The 20165-nt window shown below is 46.8% G+C and overlaps 1 protein-coding gene across 1 annotated transcript; it reads right to left on the reverse strand.

Annotated features, from left to right (window-relative positions):
- Window positions 1-509: 509 nt before the first annotated feature.
- DNASE1L3 (deoxyribonuclease 1L3) lies at window positions 510-18959 on the reverse strand. The gene is made up of 8 exons (XM_083156255.1): window positions 18712-18959; window positions 13210-13298; window positions 10044-10133; window positions 9806-9918; window positions 7726-7841; window positions 6798-6955; window positions 2764-2860; window positions 510-2658 (listed from the first exon to the last, which is right to left on the reverse strand). The coding sequence occupies exons 1-8, from the start codon at window positions 18841-18843 to the stop codon at window positions 2557-2559; spliced, it is 897 nt and encodes a 298-aa protein (XP_083012381.1). The 5' UTR covers window positions 18844-18959; the 3' UTR covers window positions 510-2556.
- Between the last annotated feature and the right edge of the window lie 1206 nt (window positions 18960-20165).

Consider the following 20165-nt stretch of genomic DNA (forward strand, 5'->3'; position numbering starts at 1 on the left):
TAGGGTAATGCCAGCTATTGCTGGCATCACTCTCCATTGCGAAAACCCAATGACCAGGTTTTTGTGCATGGAGAAATGCGTTAAAACCTCCAAAAAACAGGGTTTTTACTGCATTTTCCCTTTAGAACCTCTTCCCCAGGACTGAAATGAACAGATAACCAAATCTTTGGTAAAACTGCTTTTCTTAGGAGCTGGTTAATAAGAGAACAAGCAGAGCTAACATATGAATGATTTCTCTAGTTTTGCATTGAAAGTGAATGTGTCCTGAACAACTTCATTGTAAACTAGCCACAAGCATCTGGCTCGTTAGTCAGTGTATCTAGAGAAAAGCAGGGCGTTTCCTTCTGTATCTGACATTAATTAGTGTGTATGGATGCAGTGTGACTCCATGAGATGCAGCTGCACAAAAGGGAGAGCTGCACTTTTTCATAACACTTCAGTTGGCTACTGTGACGGCTCCCAGGGAGGGTGATGTGTCATGTGACAAATGAGATAAATGACAAAAATGATATTATTATTATCAGCATTTATTTAATGGAATGTGTTAGTCCCATTGCATAGTGACACAAATCGAGTAGACATATAAAGTCAGCATGTGTATACATTATTAGAAGTGTATACATAGATACAGTATACATAGTGGCATAGCGATTTGACTTATAGGGCCTTATTCTGGTTGAGTCGGATGGGTCCGAATGCGGACGGACGGACGATGGTTGGTGTCTGCGCATGTGCTGAGGCGTATCTGCGCATGTGCGAACGCCGCGTACATCCGAATACAGCGTGAATTCTGTACAGAAAACGATCGATTGCAGCAATCCGAACATGGGGTGGAGAGGGGCGTGAAGGGCTGTTTGGGCTCATTACCATATGTGTACGCCCCGCGTTTCATGGGCGTAGAACACTCGGTTCCTGTCCGAAAACACGCATCTGACCGAACCAACCAGAATAAGGCCCATAGTGACATGAAATATATAGTATTATACACAGGGTTGCCTACTTTCTGGCTGCTCCCTCCAGGAGAGGGCAGTCGGTTCAGTGAGGCAGACGGGGGCGGGGCTCCTGATGGGGTGGGAAATGGGCGGGATGGCCGGTGGATCATCCAGAGTGGGGGCGTGGTCAGCACGATTGTGTCCTCGTGGCCAGATCCCCTGTCATGCAATGCCGGTATTTCAGGCATTGCACAGCTAGGGGCATGGCTATAAAGACGTAATTTGCTCCCACGAACCCCCCTGCCGAGGGGGGCGGGGGTCGCGGGAGACTGTCCACATTCTGAGAGGCTTTTCCGGGACCCTCCGAGCCATTCCGTGAGGGTAGGCAACCCTGATTATACAGTTAGGGGAGGGCCCTGCCCTTGCACTAGAAGTAGAAGGTAAGATGGTTTGTACTTGACATGAGATGGGCAGCTGATAGTTGCATAGGGGTTCTGTGGTACTGCTAGGCTTCAGTGTGAGTTTAAAGAGAGTATTTTAAATGGCTGAATGCAGGGAAGGAGATGAGGCTGGAGATGGAGGTTAAAGAGCATGGGCATAATTTTAATGGGTGCATGGGGTTTCAGATGCTTAAGGGGGCCTGGACCCAGGCATAATGTTGCATACCATACCCAGCTACCATTTACCAGCTAAGTAATTGGGTTTGCTCTACAGTAGGCCTGAATTGTAATACATTACATTTTCAGCAAGAGAAGTGTGTAGTGGAAGTTATAATGGTAAGGGGCCACTGTAATGTGGCATAATTTGAACTGGAAGACACTATAATGTGGCATAATCTGCACTGCTCATTGTTATATGGAGGGAACTATAATGTTCCATAATAAGAACAGCGGCATTAATCTGACACAATATGAAATGGAGGTACAGTACTTTAGTGTGGCTTCAGTTTTACTGGAGCAGTATGAACAGTGTGGCATAATATGAACTAGGGACACTACATACTGTATCATAATGTGCATTGGGGGTACTGTGCAGCAGTACTGGTAGCCATACGATATCATGTACTATTATTAAACTAGGGAACTAAAATGGTTGATTAAAAAAAAAAAAACTAGGGCACTACTATAGGACAGAATATTAATTAGGGCCCTACTATGGTACAGAAAATGAACTAGGTCACTTATATGGGGCATATATTTAATAACTGCATTGTGAGGGGAAGACTAGATGGGCCAAATGGTTCTTATCTGCTGTCAAATTCTATGGGACAGGGGCCCCTTTAATATAATTCTGAATGGTATGGGAATCTGTGGAGGGACTGGCAGAGTGATGTGAAAGAAAGAGCAGTCTAGCAATACCATTAATGAGAGACTGAAGAGGAGAGCAGCAGGTGAGGGGTTGGACAGAGTAGAAGGTTGCAACAGTGGAGGAGGGACAGATGAGATAGAAGGCAGGAGCGGGGGAGCTTCTGAATGTGCGGAGATGATGTTGTTACTGGTTGAACAGAGCATTTCTTTAAGTGCCACCATTAATTACAGACAGTGTTGTAGCCATTGTGTCCCTGATACTCACAAGAATTTACTCTATCAATTCAACACCACTGTAATTAAACAACTCGGACACTTCATCCTCGTCTCTTCCTACGGGACAATTTAGCTTTAGGTGAAGAACTCTTCAATTTGCTCATCTGGAACTCCACAGGGTAGTGGTCACTGACATCCAGGGCCTAAAAAAATGTTACATTCATTCCATGTGTAATAGATCCCAGATAAAGTCACACCCATTACACAATGTAGGATCATTCTGTTTACATTGCTGATCAATCACTTACCTGCACTTCTGTTAATCCATAGGTCGCCCTGAAGTCAAATACAGCTGCAGAGTCCGGCACGACAGAGCTGATCAGCTTCTCACCACGGAGGACAATCCTGAAATAACCAGAGAAGCTTGGTCCCACAGTACAGGAAATGGTCTAATCTGTGGGTTGCCTACCCTCCCGGAATGGCCAGGGACGCTCCCGAAAATCGGGTGCCCCTCTGGCCCCCTCGGAAGGCTGGCTTCCCCTGCAGCCCACTCCTACACTGGTGAAATACCAGTATTTGAAGGTCTTCGGGGAGGGGGTGGGTGCAAATTGCCTCATTTTAGCTCCTCCCACTTCCCTGAACAGCCGCCGCATTTACTGTGCTGGGGGTGAGGCTTGAGGACATCAAGCTCTGGTCCTGCCCTGGAAATGGTGCAGAGTCTCCTCTCCGGGCTTCGATCCTGACTATGTCGACCTTTTTTGGCAGTGTCGACCATTGTTAGGTGTCAACCTAGTCACTGTCGACCATTAGTGGTCGACCTAGTGACTGTTGACGTAGACATTGTGACTGACTGCATGCCATTATAATATACAAATGGAACACTACCCTTTCCCAACATGACCTTACTGCAGATGTAATACCATAATTCTTATACACTTTATACCAGTGATGGCTAACCTTGACACACATCCCAGCATGCCCTGCTACAGTTTTGCTATTTGGCCATGCCAAAACTGATACAGGGCATGTTGGGATGTGTAGTTTAACAACAGCTGAAGTGTCAAGGTTAGCCATCACTGCTTTATACAGTACATCATCATTATCATTATCAGTAACCCCTTATACAGCTCTATACCAGCCCACCAGCTACGAACAGCTTTGAATTGCCAGCAGTTGCCCATTGTTACGTATGCCCCCCCAAAAAATAAAAAAATAAATCACAAAATCCATCTGCATACCAGGGCCGTCTTAACAGCAATGTGGGCCCCTGGGCAAAGCAATGTACTGGGGCCCTTACCAGTGTGCGCGCGCACACAACCCGACGAGCGTGCGCACAGACATTACAACAGAGCGCACAAAGCAGCAGTGGTCCGTTTTTGCAGTTGTGGACTCAATTAATGTGTGTTTCACCCATTAACTACATTGTGTGCTGTGTTTTGAATGTTTAAATGTTTAATATCATTTTGAAGTAAAGTTAACACAAATGCTGAACGTCATTTTCCAGTTATATATAAGTGACGCACAAAAAATGTAAATTTCCTTCCAAAGTTGCACAGCCAAAATCTTTCGCAGCACACAGCCTTCGTAAAATTAGAGGGAACATTGGCCCTTACCCATTCTCCCCTCCTAGGGGTGGGGGGTGCTCTCAGCAGCAGATATGATGTCCCACGGTTGGCAGGGGGTGCTCTATCTTCCACTCAACATATAGGACCTGGAGCAGTAACTTCTGCTAATTACTCCTTTACTGCACAGGTGGTGGGAGGGAGAACACTAACGTGTGTGTTTTATACACAGGGGAGGGTTGTATAATGAAGTGGGCTTAATATTCGTCATTTTCCAGTGGAAGTGCAGCTTGTTTGACTACAGATATCGCCATTATCTGGAAATAGATTTCTTAGCCTTCAATGGTATAAAATCCTAGAGTCCCAACTTTCAGGAGGTGCTGGGAACTTGGGGATCAGAGATCAGGAGCCAGAGCAATGCATTGACCAAAATATAAAACCGTAAACCAGATGTTTGGAGCTGGAGCAGGGACCGGCTGCTGAAAGGGGAGAGTCCCAACTTTTTGGAATATACTCTCAGTCAGAGAAAAAAAAATCTCTAAAGGTGCTTACACATGGGGGGGTGGGGGCAATTTTGGGTACTTGTGTATTTTGGCGGCGCCCGATTTCACCATCGTGCGATGAACATATCGCATCGCATGCCATGTACCCGATGGCATGCGATGCGACGCGATTTTGACCCCCTATACGATGAAAAATCGTATAAGCACCCTAAAGGGTGCTTTTGAGCACCCTAATGGGTGCTTACAATGTTAAATGCACCCCCACGCCACCCCCCCCACTATAAACGTGAACCCGAGGGGCGGCGGTACGCGTCCTATGACCTTTTCATTCCCCCACTATCCTCGTCGGCGTGGAGTTGAGAATAGATTAGTGTGGCGAGCGCAGCGAGCCACCGAGCCTGAAGCGTGGCGAGCGCAGCGGGCCCCGCGAGGGGACGCGGATAGTGGGGGTATGAAAAGGTCGTAGGACGCGTACCGCCGCCCCTCGCGGGCTCGCTGCGCTCGCCACGCTTCGGGTTCACGTTTATAGTGGGGGGGTGGCGTGGGGGTGCATTTAACATTGTAAGCACCCATTACGGTGCTTAACATTGTATAAGCACCCATTAGGGTGCTTATACAATGTTTAATCGCATCGCATCGTATGGCATTGTATGCCATGTACAATGGCATACAATTTGAAAATTGTATGCCATCGTACACTAACCAACAAAATCGCGTTGCATCGCATACCATCGCATGTGTAATGGTATGCGATGCGATGGGCACCGCCAAAATACACAAGTACCCAATTTTGTGTAATATCGTGGGAAATATGGTCGCGACCATATTGCCCGCGATGGGAGTGTGCACCGGCGATATATCGCCAGGTGCGCGCTCCCGTTTTTACCCCTGTAGTGATCGCTGGTTGCAGGAACATGCTCCTACGACCAGCTGATTTCCACTGCCGGGCTCCCCCCAGCAGTTTCTTTTTCATCAGCGACCATCTCTGGTCGCTGATGAAAAGGAGAAACTGAGCAATATATTGCTCAGCAATATATTGCTAGCAATATATTGCTGAGCAATATATCTCACCGGTGTACGGGGCTAGTGTCAGAGAAAACCTGAGAAATATGACTAGGAAGTGCAATTAACAGGTCGGATGTGGACTGCTGCTTTGAAGTTGGATATCTCCAGTTACCCAGGGCCGATTTTCAAAATTCTGGTATCTCTGGAAAAAGGGGATCCTCAGCTATCAGGCTAGGGCCCTTATGCACCTGGGGCCCCTGGGCAAGTGCCCATTAAGCCCATACGAAAAGACGGCCCTGCTGCATACCTCCCAACAGTCCCTATTTTAGCGGGACAGTCCCGATTATTAGGGCCTGTCCCGCTGTCCCACCCGCGGGCGGCAGTGTCCCGCGGTGAGGGGGGGCTGTTGGGAGTCCCCCCTGTCGGCTGCTAAGCAGCGGGGAATAAACGCTGTGCGCATGCGGTCTGGGGGCATGGCTAGAGGCTCACAGAGCCTCTGGGTCATACCCCCATAGCGGCAAAATGGGGGCGCGAGTATAGGCCACACCCCCGTAATTAGGTCATGCCCCCGAAATTTCCGGCGCGCATCAGCAGTGTCCCGGGTTCGGGGACAAGAAAGTTGGGAGGTATGCATCTGTGACATGGACCTACGCTCATGGGTGGTTTAACTCCATGTTTTCCCCCTGCCTTTGTGGCAGAGCACACTCATGCATATGCAAGCCCATGAAAATATGTAATCCACCATATTTCTGGTGACCAAATCACATTTCCCAGGTAGTTTCTGCTTGCTCCGACGCGTAGGGTGACCAACTCATCCCTTTAATCCAGGACACATATTAATTACACAGGTTCTGTGGCAGTTTAAAACCAGGTGAAATGGAGTCTTGAGGTGTGGCAGTTTAAAACCAGGTGAAAGCCAGCCACAGAACCTGTGTAATTAATATGTGTCCCGGATTAAAGGGATGAGTTGGTCACCCTACCGACGCGGGACACTTTAGAGTAAAGTACAGTAATTGATGATAAGTGCAAGGTGTACCATATGGGTCATTTGAACCCTGGGCCTGTGTGCACCATATACATTGCACCCATTACAGATACACCAACGCACAACATGTTTCAGTAGCTAAATCTGGAAGAGGATTCAGGACAGAGATAACCTGACAGCCCTGGTTAATGCTGGCCCAGTCAATCTGTAATCATAATTTGAACGCAAATGTACTTTCCACTCTGGCCCTGTTCTGTCAGACTCTATGGCCTCTTGGGAGGTGTTACCTGTCATAGGCACAGTTGGTGCTGCTTCTCACCGTCGTATCAATTGTGTTCTCAATTAACCAGACAAATTCTTCATTGGTTCTGAGGCGAATATTCTTCCAGTACTTCTTAGCAACATAACTGCATCCTGCATTAAAGTCGCCCATAAAGATAAAGTTCTGGAGGAAGGAAAATGTTATGATTTATGTACAATATGTGCTGCTAGGGATCAAACCTGTGACATCAGCAAAACAATTCAGACTTCTCGTAGTACAACCAGCACACAAACGCCTCCATATATATAAGTTATTACTCTCCTGTTCTTCTGTTATGTGTAGCTTGTAATGTCAGCTTGCCTTTTATAAAGCTAAACTAAATCCTCCAATCCATCCATTCGGACTACTATAGACAAAGGGGGTGATTCTGTAAGGCTCAGTAAGCAGCAAATATCATGGGGCCCTGGGCAAGATAATGGTTTGGAGCCCTCCTCAAACAATCCATAGCCCTATATATTTGCTGCTGTTCCCTATAGTACCTTGGCGCGTGCACAGTCTACCGATAAATGCTCAGCGGCGTGAACATCAGCATTGCGTACAGATCTGAATAAGGCTCTAGGTCTTTTGGAAGTAGCTTAACACCAAGGTCACATTAAAAGTAAACATACAGTGGACGAGTCAATCACCGGGATGCTGCCATTGGTGTTCTGACAGCCGGCCAACCATATGTACAGTATACCTCCAACAGTAAAGTGACATTTCCAAGCAATGCTAGTATGCAGTAGAGCAATTTTTGCCTTCTTGAATGTATACAGAGCTGTTTTGGCATTTATCCTCAGCTCATAAAGGTATATTACAGCTCCCATTGTCCTTTAATGTACACGTTTTCCCTCTTTGCACTAATCAAAAGCTTGGTGAATAATTGCTAATGCAGAACATGTTTCTTGACTGACCTCCATTGTGTTCCATTTCTGTTTGACATCAAGATAGACATCATAGAGTTCATCGATTTCACGGACGGCGGCCTCCGGTGTTGTGTGCTGCGGGATGATCACAAAGTCTTGCACCACTAGTGTATGAAAAGGAAAATGAAAATATTCATCATAAAAATTTAATATTCAAGTCTTTTAAAGGGCACAGACACACACATACTGTACAGCATAACATCGTGCACTCCATTCTATCTTACAATCACTGCATTCGGTACTTGTTTTCTAGCACAGCGCACCGTCGTGGTAGATCGCATACCTTAAGTTAAGGTAACTTAAGGTATGCGATCGACGCGATGGACGCGATTTTCTGTTAATTAAGTGGCTTTATTGCCGGCAAAGAGAAAATCGCGTTGATCGCGTCCATCGCATGCCATTATAATGGCATGTGATGCGACCGACGCGATCAACGTGATTTTACATAGGGAACAATGGGAAATGGGCCAATGGGCCCAATTTTTCATTAAGTATGTGAAATGTCCCCCCATTGTTAACGCCACCCCACTATTGACGCCAACCTGAAGCGTGGCGAGCGCAGCGAGCCTGCGAGGGGCGGCGGTACGCATCCTCCGACCTTTTCATACTCCCACTATCCACGTCGGCATGGAGTTGATTTTATAAAGTGTGGCGAGCGGACGCGTATACCTGTGAAGTTATGCGCATCCCCTCGCGGGGCACGCTGCGCTCGCCACGCTTCGGGCTCGGTGGCTCGCTGAGCTCGCCACACTTTATAAGATCAACTCCACGCCGACGTGGATAGTGGGGGTATGAAAAGGTCAGAGGATGCATACCGCCGCCCCTCGCGGGCTAGCTGCGCCACGCTTCGGGTTGGCGTACATCGTGGGGTGGCGTTAACATTGGGGGGGCATAGGGGGGGTATGCAATTAAAATTGGGGTTTCGGGGGCTTTTTACATTGGGCCCAATGTAAAATTGGGTCTCAGGGACCATTTTACATTGATTCCAATGTAAAAATCGCGTTGATTGCATCGCATGCGATTTGGTTACATGCGATGCGATCGACGCAATTTTTTTAGGTCCCGATGCATAAGATAAAAATCGCTGGCGCCGTGCTAGGAAAGAAGTACCCTGCATTCTCCTCCACAGCAAATGACCACCATTGGAGTTTATCAGTCATATGAGCCATGCTTAGCACTCAGTGGGGCTGACTCGATTAGCCACAAGGCTATCCGTGTGGCTAAAGCTTTGCCTGAAACTATTCAATAAATGCTGCTACCCTGAGCCTGCAAGGAAATGTCCACCTATTTACAGTAAGGTGGACATTTCCTTGCAGGCTCAGGAGCTGCAAGTAAGCAGCAGTGCTAAATGCACTATCTGGGGATTACCATGTGGGTAACCCATAGATTAAGGGTACTTAAAACAGGTTAGCCATGGAGTGACTGCACAGGAAAACTGGCTAGTAATTGAATAGCTCTGGGCATGACAAATCCTCTGCATTACATTTTTTTATTTAAAAAAAAGCGTGTGTGGTATAGTGCTAAAGGACTGGAGAATTGCAGAAATAGTACCTATATTTAAAAACGGAAAACGAGATGACCCAATGAAGTTCAGACCTGTGAGCTTAAATACCCTTAAATTTGAGGGTATTTTAAGATATGGTATCCAGGAATACTTAGAGATTATTGTGCTTTTTTTACGGTCAGGGCATTAAAGGCATGAAACTCTTCCAGAAGAGGCGGGGATGGCAGACACAATTAATACATTAAAATAAGGTTGGACAAACATTTATTGAAAAAAAAACAACATTTAGGGGTACAACCTATAAACACTATTTAGCCCAAATTTTAAGTAATTCAAATGGGGATATCACAATTACACCATACCCTCTAATGTGTCCTGTAGGATGAACTTGATGGACTTACGTCTTTATTTAACCTCAACTTCTATGTTACTTTGATTTAAGGCCAGATAAGTATGTAATGAGTTTTCATCATAATGAGAACTCGTCATAGGCTACACTGAGAGAATGGCTGATCTGTATAGAATTGCTGGTGCAACATTTTTAAGCTATCACTGAAGAATTACCAGTGTTGACAGATGTAAACCAGACAACAAAGGGCTCTCTGGAAAAGGCGTCCATATCTCCAGGCTGGGCATCTAGATACTGGTATGTGTCTTTCACGGAGACCAGCTGCTTCCTGCAATGGCAATGGTACATTTATTATGCTGATCTGCCCTACAAGATGCATCTACTCTGAGATTTAGGCAAACTAGCAATGTATTAGCTGAGCTCCAACAAGATGGCTGCCATTGCATCACTTACCTATAAATAAAGGCATACTGCTCTTTGTACGCATTGCGTCCAAGCCTCTTGCTGATGATTAAATTAAATTCATTGCTTGTCTGTTTTTGTCTGAAAATAACAAATACAATAAAGTACAGTAGATGTTTAAATACACTTTTTATGGTGACTTAATGACATTTGGCATGGCTATGTCTACTTTTCCAACCAGTACATTTACACCAGCCAGAACGTCTATCACAAAAACGCCTAATTACGTGAAGTTTTCATTTTAGTGATGATAATATCTGTATAAACACCTGTCAATATCTGTATAAACACTGAGTTTTGATTGCATTGGTTATTATGGGTACTTGTGTATTATCATGGTGCCCGGCTATTCTATGTTTTCAACGTAGGCTTAGCTACGTTGTCAGCGTAGCCGGCGCCGTGATAATACAGGAGGCAGCACTGGGAGCAGGGTGGTGTGGTTTATACTTACCCTCCTCCGGGCGACGATCCCCGATGACTCCCTGGAGGCAGTGACAGTTACTCCCCAGAGGCAGCGACGGTCACTCCTCGTCGGCAGCGTTCAGTCCCCCTCCTCCGGCACTCACAGCGGACACTTACGTAATTCAGCGTAGTGCCGCTGGTAGTGCAGCACATGGTTTCCCTGCTCCCCCAGCGGCACTACGCTAATTGCGTACATCGTCCGTGGCGAGTGCCGGAGCAGGGGGACTGAATGTGGCTTCCAGGGAGTCACCGTGGATCCCAGCGTGAGTAAGCGGGGATCGACGCGGTGTCTGGGATGGAGGAGGGTAAGTATAGACCAGCTATTTTTCCCCCACTATCCACGTCATACCCCCACTAATCCCCGTCACACTCGTCACGCTTCGGGCTCCACGCCGACGTGGTTACTGGGGGGTATGACGTGGATAGTGGGGATATTAAGCATTGTGTATTTTTAGGGCTCCAGAGTCACTTATGTAGTTTACGTATACATTACATAATATTTTCAAGGCACCCCTAGGCCAAATGCTTCTTATTGAGAAATTCAGAAAAAAATATTAAATTAAGTGCATTGTGTGTATATGTCACAGTTATCTGGTGAGGGACAGGATTTGCTTCTGTTTGTCCACATATATTTTGACTAGGTGATTCATCGCGCCGTACGGGCGCTCTTCACACCGTCGTAGGGGGCTACGCCCCATTAAATTTACAAATAAAGTTTTTTTTTTTAATTATGTTTGTATTTTGGTGAATTGTGTTTTTGGTTGGGGGTGGTGTTGTGGGTTAGGGGTATGTTGGGTTATGGATTTTGTTGGAGTGCTGTAAGTTTAGGTAGGTGTAAAGTGCATGCGTTGGTGGTATAGTGGTGGAAAGAGAGTGTGTGTGTGTGGTATTAGTTTTGGGTGGGGGGGTGGATTGCGGTAGCGTTAAGGGGTGTTATTTGTTGTGCTGCAGGCTAGGTAGCATATGTACAGAGTGTAGGCGTTGTTACAATAGTGTCCAAAAGTTACCTGTGATCCGTTGGTGGTATAGTGGGCAGTGTTGTCTCTTGTTGGGTGCCGGGCTGGCGTCGGTGGAGAGACATGTGCGAGGGGAGTGGGAGCTTAGTCTGCGCGGCGGGTGGTGGTGGCAGGCATCGGGTACGGTAGTGTCGCAGTTGGAGGGGTGTCAGTCATCGTGCGAAAGGGTCAAGGCGCCTGTTGCGGTGTGAGCGGTTCAGGATGGCAGCAGGAGGATGTATCAGGCAGCGGGCGCACAGGGCTGCACTGTGTGTGCGGAGCGTGCTGGGGTGGCACTGGGAGTTCCCGCGAGAGTGGGATAGTGCTGGCTTAAACGTGTGGGTGGTGCTCAAGATCCCGCGAGACAGGGGTGTGCGCAGGTGCCGGGGCAGAGTGATAGAGTTATATATGTGGCTACATGTGTGTGTGTGTGTATTATGTGTGGTGTGCATGTATAAGGCTGAGTGGGGGGTGGAGTTTCATGTGTGACCCCGCCCAGCGTTATAGACACACTCTCAGGATGATTGACACATGTAGCCAAATATATAAGAGATTGGCAGCCACAAGCACTGGTTTTGCCTGGTACATTGACCATAAATAATATGAATTGATCTTGGTCCACCAACCCAAGGCACCCCTGCAAGTCTCCTGAAGCACCCCAGGGTGCCTAGGCACACAGGGACTTATTCTAGTTGCTCCTGATGAAGACATGCTGAGATGTCGAAACGCGTTGAGCCATATCCAAGACCCTGACATCCACCAAAGTCCTATCTTTCATTTGGACCCTAATTGAGAGCCCAGACTATCTTGCACCAGGCTCCATAACAGTGATCTTATCCCGGACCAGCTTTCACCATCTTGGGCCAATTGGTCCCCACCTCTTCTAGCAGTGATTCACGGCGGTGGCCATTCCATCTTCCACCCACCACTCCTGCTCCAATCCTCCTGAGGCATAGGTCCATACCTCCTTGGCAGAGATTCACGGCGGTGGCCATTCCATCATCCACCCACCATTCCTGCTCCATTTCCATCCGAGGTATTTTGGACCTACAAGTTGGGAATTAACCGGTACCATCTCCAGGTCCCCAGATGAGACCCTGATGTTCTAACCATTTATGGTGGTAACTATAAAATTATTGGCACATGAACTACCTTCATTCATTCATATAATACACAACACACTCTACCTATCACTAACCTATGATCTACAGCACTCTACCTATCACTAACCTATGATCCACAGTACTATATCTATCACTAACCTGTGACCCACAGCACTCTCTACTTATCGCCAACCTGTAATCCACAGCACTCTACCTATCACTAACCTATGATCCACAGCACTCTACCTATCACTAACCTATGAGCCACAGCACTCTACCTTTCACTAACCTGTGACCCACAGCACTCTCTACCTATCGCCAACCTGTAATCCACAGCACTCTACCTATCGCTAACCTATGATCCACAGCACTCTACCTTTCACTAACCTATGATCCACAGCACTCTACCTATCACTAACCTATGAGCCACAGCACTCTACCTTTCACTAACCTGTGACCCACAGCACTATTTACCTATCGCCAACCTGTAATCCACAGCACTCTACCTATCGCTAACCTATGATTCACAGCACTCTCTCCCTACTGCCACTCTGCATACCCCAGCATCACCAATACACCATGCAGATATAAGGTTACCTGTTGAGTTTTGCCATTAGAGATTTGATGACTTTGTCGGTGCTGTCTTTGATCTCCATCAGTAGCATTATGTCACAGCGGGAAATAATCTGAGTAATAAGAGAGACTGCCAGTAATCCTCAATGTCCACATTATATGATCAGCAGGCAAGAATAATGCAGTGGGTAAAGTAAGAGAGTTTACCTCCAGGATAGAATCCACTTCAATAGGGGCATCACTGAACTCTATGGTCCATGCTTCCTCTTAAGGGGGATATCCTATTATCCCTGTAGCCACTGGGATAATAAAAACTGCGGCCAACAAAAACAGCAGAATATCACACTTAATGACCGATGGTCATTATCGCATTATCCAATTAGCGGCTGTTTTTATCGCCCGCAAACGAACTCGCGATCAGGCGAAAACATATGTTATAGCGTCTCCATACGGCTGCTTATTGGGGGGAAAGGATGCCGCATTGGGGCTAATAGGATAACCTTGGCCAACCCTATTAGTGGCAGTCACTGCCACTAATAGCATATCCCACTGCAGAAGCATTTTAAGAGAAGAAGGGGCCCTCTCCTCTCTGCAATGCCATAGACACTGCACATGCGCTAGTCTCCAAAACATGGTGCCAGCAGTGTTCTCGGAGACTACTATCTAGTGCACATGGGCGGGTCTATCAGTGCAACCACCATGTTCCCAGAGATAAATCTACACTACAATCACAGAGAAAATGACTGCTGCGCTATTTTCTGAATGATTTCTCCTACAATAGCATTGCAAATGTGGGACTGCCCTGGACCAAGACTGCACCCATCGCACCTACCTATGCAGCACTGGTTCTACATCCTCACTAAGGAAGTCATACAGGTTGATTCGCAAAGCTGAGAAATTTGCAGCTTTGCGAGTCAACCAAACACAACCGCCCCCCCCCCCCCGATTTGCGCCAGCCCCCGGCCCCCCCCCTCTGTGGGGTACCTCGGCGAATGTGATAGTCGCCAAAGGCGATCTCACGGCGTCCCTGCACATGCGTATATTTGCCCAAATGCAGTGATGCACCATTGGTTCTCTGCGGCCCGACTAGGGTTGCCACCTTATTGTTACTCGATTCCTGGAGATTGACCCCTATAACTGTAATGCGCGCACGCTCCGGAAAAGGGGGCGTGGATTATACCAAAAGTGGGAGTGGTCTATTTCCAAAGTGGAATACATACATATGTATACATGTACATACATACATACATACATACGTATACATACATACATACATACATATGTATACATACATACATATGTATACATTTACATACATACATATACATACGTATACATACATACATACATACGTATACATATACATACATACATATGTATACATACGTACATACATATGTATACATACAGACATACATATGTATACATTTACATACATACATATACATACGTATACATACATACATATGTATACATACATATGTACACATATAGGCTGGGGGGGGTGTGTGTGTGCTGGCAGGCCGGGTGGGGTGGCAGGCCGGGTGGGGTGGTGGAGGGAGCTGGCTGGCCGGGGGTGGGCAGCACTGGGGGGCAGCTGGCAGGCCGGGGGGGGGGAGAGTGGAGGGCGGAGGCAGGGCATACTGGGAGGTCTACGTTTCCCGGAGGCTAGCAGCAGCACAGCACAGATCTATGCAGCGGGCGGTGGGCTACAGGTAATACTCGCGAGATGATGACATCTGCGGAGGCAGTCCTGGCAGGCGCTGCAGTGGGCTGGGCACTGGGGACGCGAAGAGGCGGCGAATAGGGCAGGGAGGCTTTTTCAGACACCCGAATTCCGGGTGAATCCCGGAATCCGGGAAACGGAAAAAGCCTCCTGGAGGGTTGCCACCTAAATCGGGAGATTCCCGGAAATCCGGGAGAGGTGGCAACCCTAGGTCCGACTGATGTTGAATCAGGCCCAATATGTGATGATTTAACACTGGCAGCCAGGGAGCATCTGTAACTGAAAGCCCCAAAACATTATGACCTGCAGGGAAAGGTATGTGCAAGGTCTTCACCTCTTGTGTTTGTACCCTTAGGGGAAGCAGATGCAATAAATAATTTAAATGTACAGACTTGAAATCTGTTCAGTTGATTTAGGATGTAGGTATCATTTAATTTGTACAGTCTGCTAAATAATAGCTGGGATCTGATTGGTTGGTACAAGTAACACCTCCAATTTTCTTTTTTTTCACACTTCTCTATTCTGTGACCCACCCCTCCCCCAGTACCCATTTTGGTAAAACAGTCTACTGGTGTCTGTCTATTGAGATAATTTATCGGTATGTTCACAAAGTTCATTGACTACAATGGACAATGCATGATTGTACGCACATACGCCTAGGCAGCTGCCATTTGTCAGGCTACGGACTAATGATCGCAAGCGAAGCTGCCACCCAGAAGAGAATGCAGAAGCCCAGCAGAGTCATCACAAAGTCCTCATCAACTATGTACATATATGCAGCACTGTCCCAATTATTAGGGACATCGACTCCTTTAGCGAGTCTGTGGCCATGCAGTCTGGTGGCGCTGCCTACAGTGATAACTTTGGAGCCAGACAAGAAAACATTAGGGATCAAATGGAGCTGTATCTACTAAACTAGGGGTGACCAAACTAGTCCTTGAGATCTACCAACAGTTCATGTTTTCTAAGACCATCCGTGAATCGGTAAAATGTGTCAGTTATGAATTAATGCGCAGCATGTTGTTAGTAATGACTGCACCTGTGCACCAGCTAGGTGATCAGGAAAACGTGGACGGTTAGTAATGAATGCACCTGTGTACTAGCTAGGTGGTCAGGAAAACGTGGACTGTTAGTAATGACTGCACCTGTGCACCAGCTAGGTGGTCAGGAAAACGTGGACTGTTAGTAATGAATGCACCTGTGCACCAGCTAGGTGTTCAGGAAAACGTGGACTGTTAGTAATGAATGCACCTGTGTACTAGCTAGGTAATCAGGTAACGTGGACTGTTAGTCATGAATGCACCTGTGTACTAGCTTGGTGGTCAGGTAACGTGGACTGTTAGTAATGACTGCACCTGTGTACCAGCTAGGTAGTCTGAAAAATATGGACTGTTAGTAATGATTGCACCTGTGTACCAGCTAGGTGGTCTGGAAAATGTGTACTGTTAGTAAGTACTGCACCTGTGCACCAGATAGGTGGTCTGGAAAGTGTGTACTGTTAGTAAGTACTGCACCTGTGCACCAGATAGGTGGTCTGGAAAGTGTGGACTGCTGGTAGATTTCGAGGACCGGTTTGGCCAGTCCTGTCCTAAATGGTGCTGAAATTGGGGTTCCCATTTTTCAAAATGCACTTTTCCTTCAAGACGTATATATATTTGACGATATTCAAGAATCCCCAGTGATCTACAGCAGTGATTCTCAATCTTGGTTGTCAAGTACCCCCAAAAATGCACATTTTCCAGGCCACCTGGCAGGTACAGAGGTGCACTTATTATTCACTGACACATCTTAAACGATCTACAGGTGGAGCTAATTATTTCTAGAGATGTGCAGACTCGGATTCCAGAGATCCGAGCCCCCACGAACGTAATGATTCCGAGCCCGGTTCCGAGCAGCGCTCAGAGATTCACGCCTGACTCGGGTCCGTCCGCGTGGTCAGAACGACATCTCCCGGCGCCGGATTTCGCAAGGCTTTAAATAGTGGCTGCTGCGCCAGCCATCTTTACTCCAGTGTAGTAGTGGGTTGGGAGAGGGTGTGTTGGTTGTGCTGCTGGGGCTTAAACTTGAGCTTGACCTTGAACGCAATCTTTTTTATTCGCTGGGGCTGTCTCTCAGTGCTGCTGTGTAGTCTAACTGTGTACTTGTAGTACTACTGTCTCCTCTGTGCGGTCTACCTCTGGTGTGCTGTGCTGTAATTATTTTATTCGCTGGGGCTGTCTCCCATGGTGCTGCTGTGTACTCTGTTCTCCTCTCTGCTTAGGGTGGGCTCTCCCTAGCAAGGAGGACAGTCTAACTGTGTACTTGTAGTACTACTGTCTCCTCTGTGCTGGGGCCTACCTCTGGTGCTGTGTTGTAATATATATTATATGATTAATTAATTATATTATATATAGTCCACTGGTGCTGCCTGCACTGAATCTGCCAGTATTATTTAGTTACTCAGTCAAATGTTGCCACTGGCAGTGCTACTGCCTACCTAGTGTACCTACCTAGTACATACTAGGCTGCTACAGGTATATCTAATTTAATTTAAAAATAATACTTGTGCTGTGTGGGACTGTAAAAAATAATTCCATGCTGCTGGTGCACTGACGTGTGCCACTGAGTGCCACTGTCAAGCAGTACCTAATAATAAAATTAATTATTATAAATTCTGCTGGTGCACTACATAAAGCTACTGGTGGTGTGTAATATAACTACCTTTTGTGGTGACCACTGGCAGTGCTACTGCCTGCCTGCCTACCTACCTACCTAGTAGTTTATTTTCTCTACCTACTAGGCTGCTATATTATAAATACTTAATTAATTGAATTATATATAGTCCACTAGTGCTGCCTGCACTGAATACTGTGAATAGAGGTTGCCAGTATTATTTACTCAGTCCACTATTGCCACTGGCAGTGTTACTGCCTAAGTGTACCTACCTAGTAGTACAATTACATACTAGGCTGCTATATCTAATTTAATTAAAAAATAATACTTGTGCTGTGTGGGACTGTAAAAAATAATTCCATGCTGCTGGTGCACTGACGTGTGCCACTGAGTGCCACTGCCAAGCAGTACCTAATAATAAAATGTATTATTATAAATTCTGCTGGTGCACTGCATAATAGTGTGCTACTGGTGGTGTGTAACTACCTTTTGTGGTGACCACTGGCAGTGCTACTGCTTACCCACCTAGTAGTTTAGTTTCTGACGTGTGCCACTTGAGTGCCAAGCAGTACCTAATAATAAAATTAATTATTATAAATTCTGCTGGTGCACATATACTAGTATTGCTGACGTATCTACCTGTCTTGTGCATAGTTATCCAGCTACCTCGGTGCAACCTTTTGCCCTAAAACAATATTGTGAGGTGTTCAGAATAGACTGGAAATGAGTGGAAATGAATGTTATTGAGGTTAATATAGCGTAGGAGCAAAAAAACAATATATAAATTCTGCGATTTTAGCAGTTTTTATGCCTTTTTAACAAAAAAATCAGAACCCAAACCCCCAAAAATCCAAACACAAAACACTTAGGAGGTGTTTTGCCAAAACCCATTAGAACCCAAAACCTCAAGGTAATCAGAACCCAATACCCAAAACCTAAAAAGTGGCCGGTGCACATCCCTAATTATTTCACCTGTGATTCTGTATGGAGACCTGGAAAACGTGCACTGTTAGGGGTACTTGAGGACCGAAGTTGAGAACCCCTGATCTACAGTATACAGTACATGGAATGTCAGCATTGACCACATTCTCCTGCATAGAGTTATAGTACAGATCCTAATATTGATTGTACTAGGAAAGAGTCCTCACCTTCACGATCACATCCATCACATCTGGCTTCGAGCCTTTGGCCTCCCCAAAAGTCTGTACATTGAATGAGCAGATTCGGAGGCTCGCAGCCTGAGAGACACAGAAGACAAACAGCAAGATGACGAGTTTCATGATTGTATCTCCTGGATCACAGAGACTCTGAGCACTGCTCTGTCTCTCCCAAAGTGCAGACTCTAACTGTAACTTTTATGTGAAAGCCCCGTGTAATAAAACAGGAACTACACAGCTGTTACACAACCCTAGTGCTTCTCTCTGTATCCCTCATGTGTCCCACAGCCAGGATGATTTCATATTTATATAGGGTGATTTATTGACGGTGAAACTGGAATATATTTTCTGCACATAGAGAAGGTCATTAATGTTTAGTGAGCTGAGTGAAATACAGAACATTTTGTATATTTAAATTGCTCAAACAAACTTACGACGTACGGTACATGGGGCATAGGAGTCTGTTTTATATCAGTAATATTTTTGGATAAAGACCGAATAATATCAGTATCAGGGATAGGGCCAAGTAAGCAGTAATCTCACTTATGCTGCTTTCACATTGCCTAAACGTTTGAGACACGGTATTTTGAAACGGTATATTACCGTTTTAAACCCCTTTCACACTGCACATAAATATTACCCCTTTTCCACTAGTAAATTCTACCAGGGTTTTTGCTCGGGGACGCGCACCGACACCGGCTTTTTGTTTGTGTCAACGGGTCCTTCTTCTAAAACACGGGTAGAGAGACCAGGGAATTCTACCCTGGTATCTACCAGGGTAAAACACGGCAATGACATGTGTCTGTGCGCAGTGTAAACGCACATTACCCGGGTTTTATATCCGGGCAGTGGCGCCGGAACGGGGGGGGGGGGGGCGAGGGGGCAGCTTGCCCCCCCCCCAAATTACTGAGGCGCTAAAGCAGGGGTGGGGAACCTCCGGCCCACGGGCCGGATACGGCCCCCGCACCCTGCTTGTCCGGCCCGCCCGTCCAGCTGCATATTTTATTGTTTAACAGCCGCCCGCCCGCCTGGCTATATTACTGCAGTAATATAGCTGTGCGGGCGGGCGGCTGATTAATCAGTAATATAGGCGGGCGGGCGGTGGGCTGATTAAGCTTGATCCAGCCTCCCGCCCGTCCGCCTATATTACTGATTAATCGCAGCCGCCCGCCGAGCAAGAATCCGATTCCTATTCGCAGCCGTCCGCCGCCCACATGGATGACTGCTGCGGGGAGATTTTGAGAACCAGCGCCCGCCAATCACAGTGGCTGTGGATGTGATGCGTCCACAGTGATTGGCGGGCGTGATGCGGGCCGTAGGGAGGGAGACTGGTCGCGTGGATCAGTGCATGGGCGGGAGCATCCTACAACAGCCGCAGCAGCAGCCATCACGCTGTGCTGCCACAACGAAAACTTAAAGGTAAATGCTGCTCCTCTCACCCTCCC

This window comes from Crinia signifera, chromosome 8, assembly GCF_055691185.1.
Source record: "Crinia signifera chromosome 8, ASM5569118v1, whole genome shotgun sequence".
NCBI classification, from domain to species: Eukaryota; Metazoa; Chordata; class Amphibia; order Anura; family Myobatrachidae; genus Crinia; species Crinia signifera.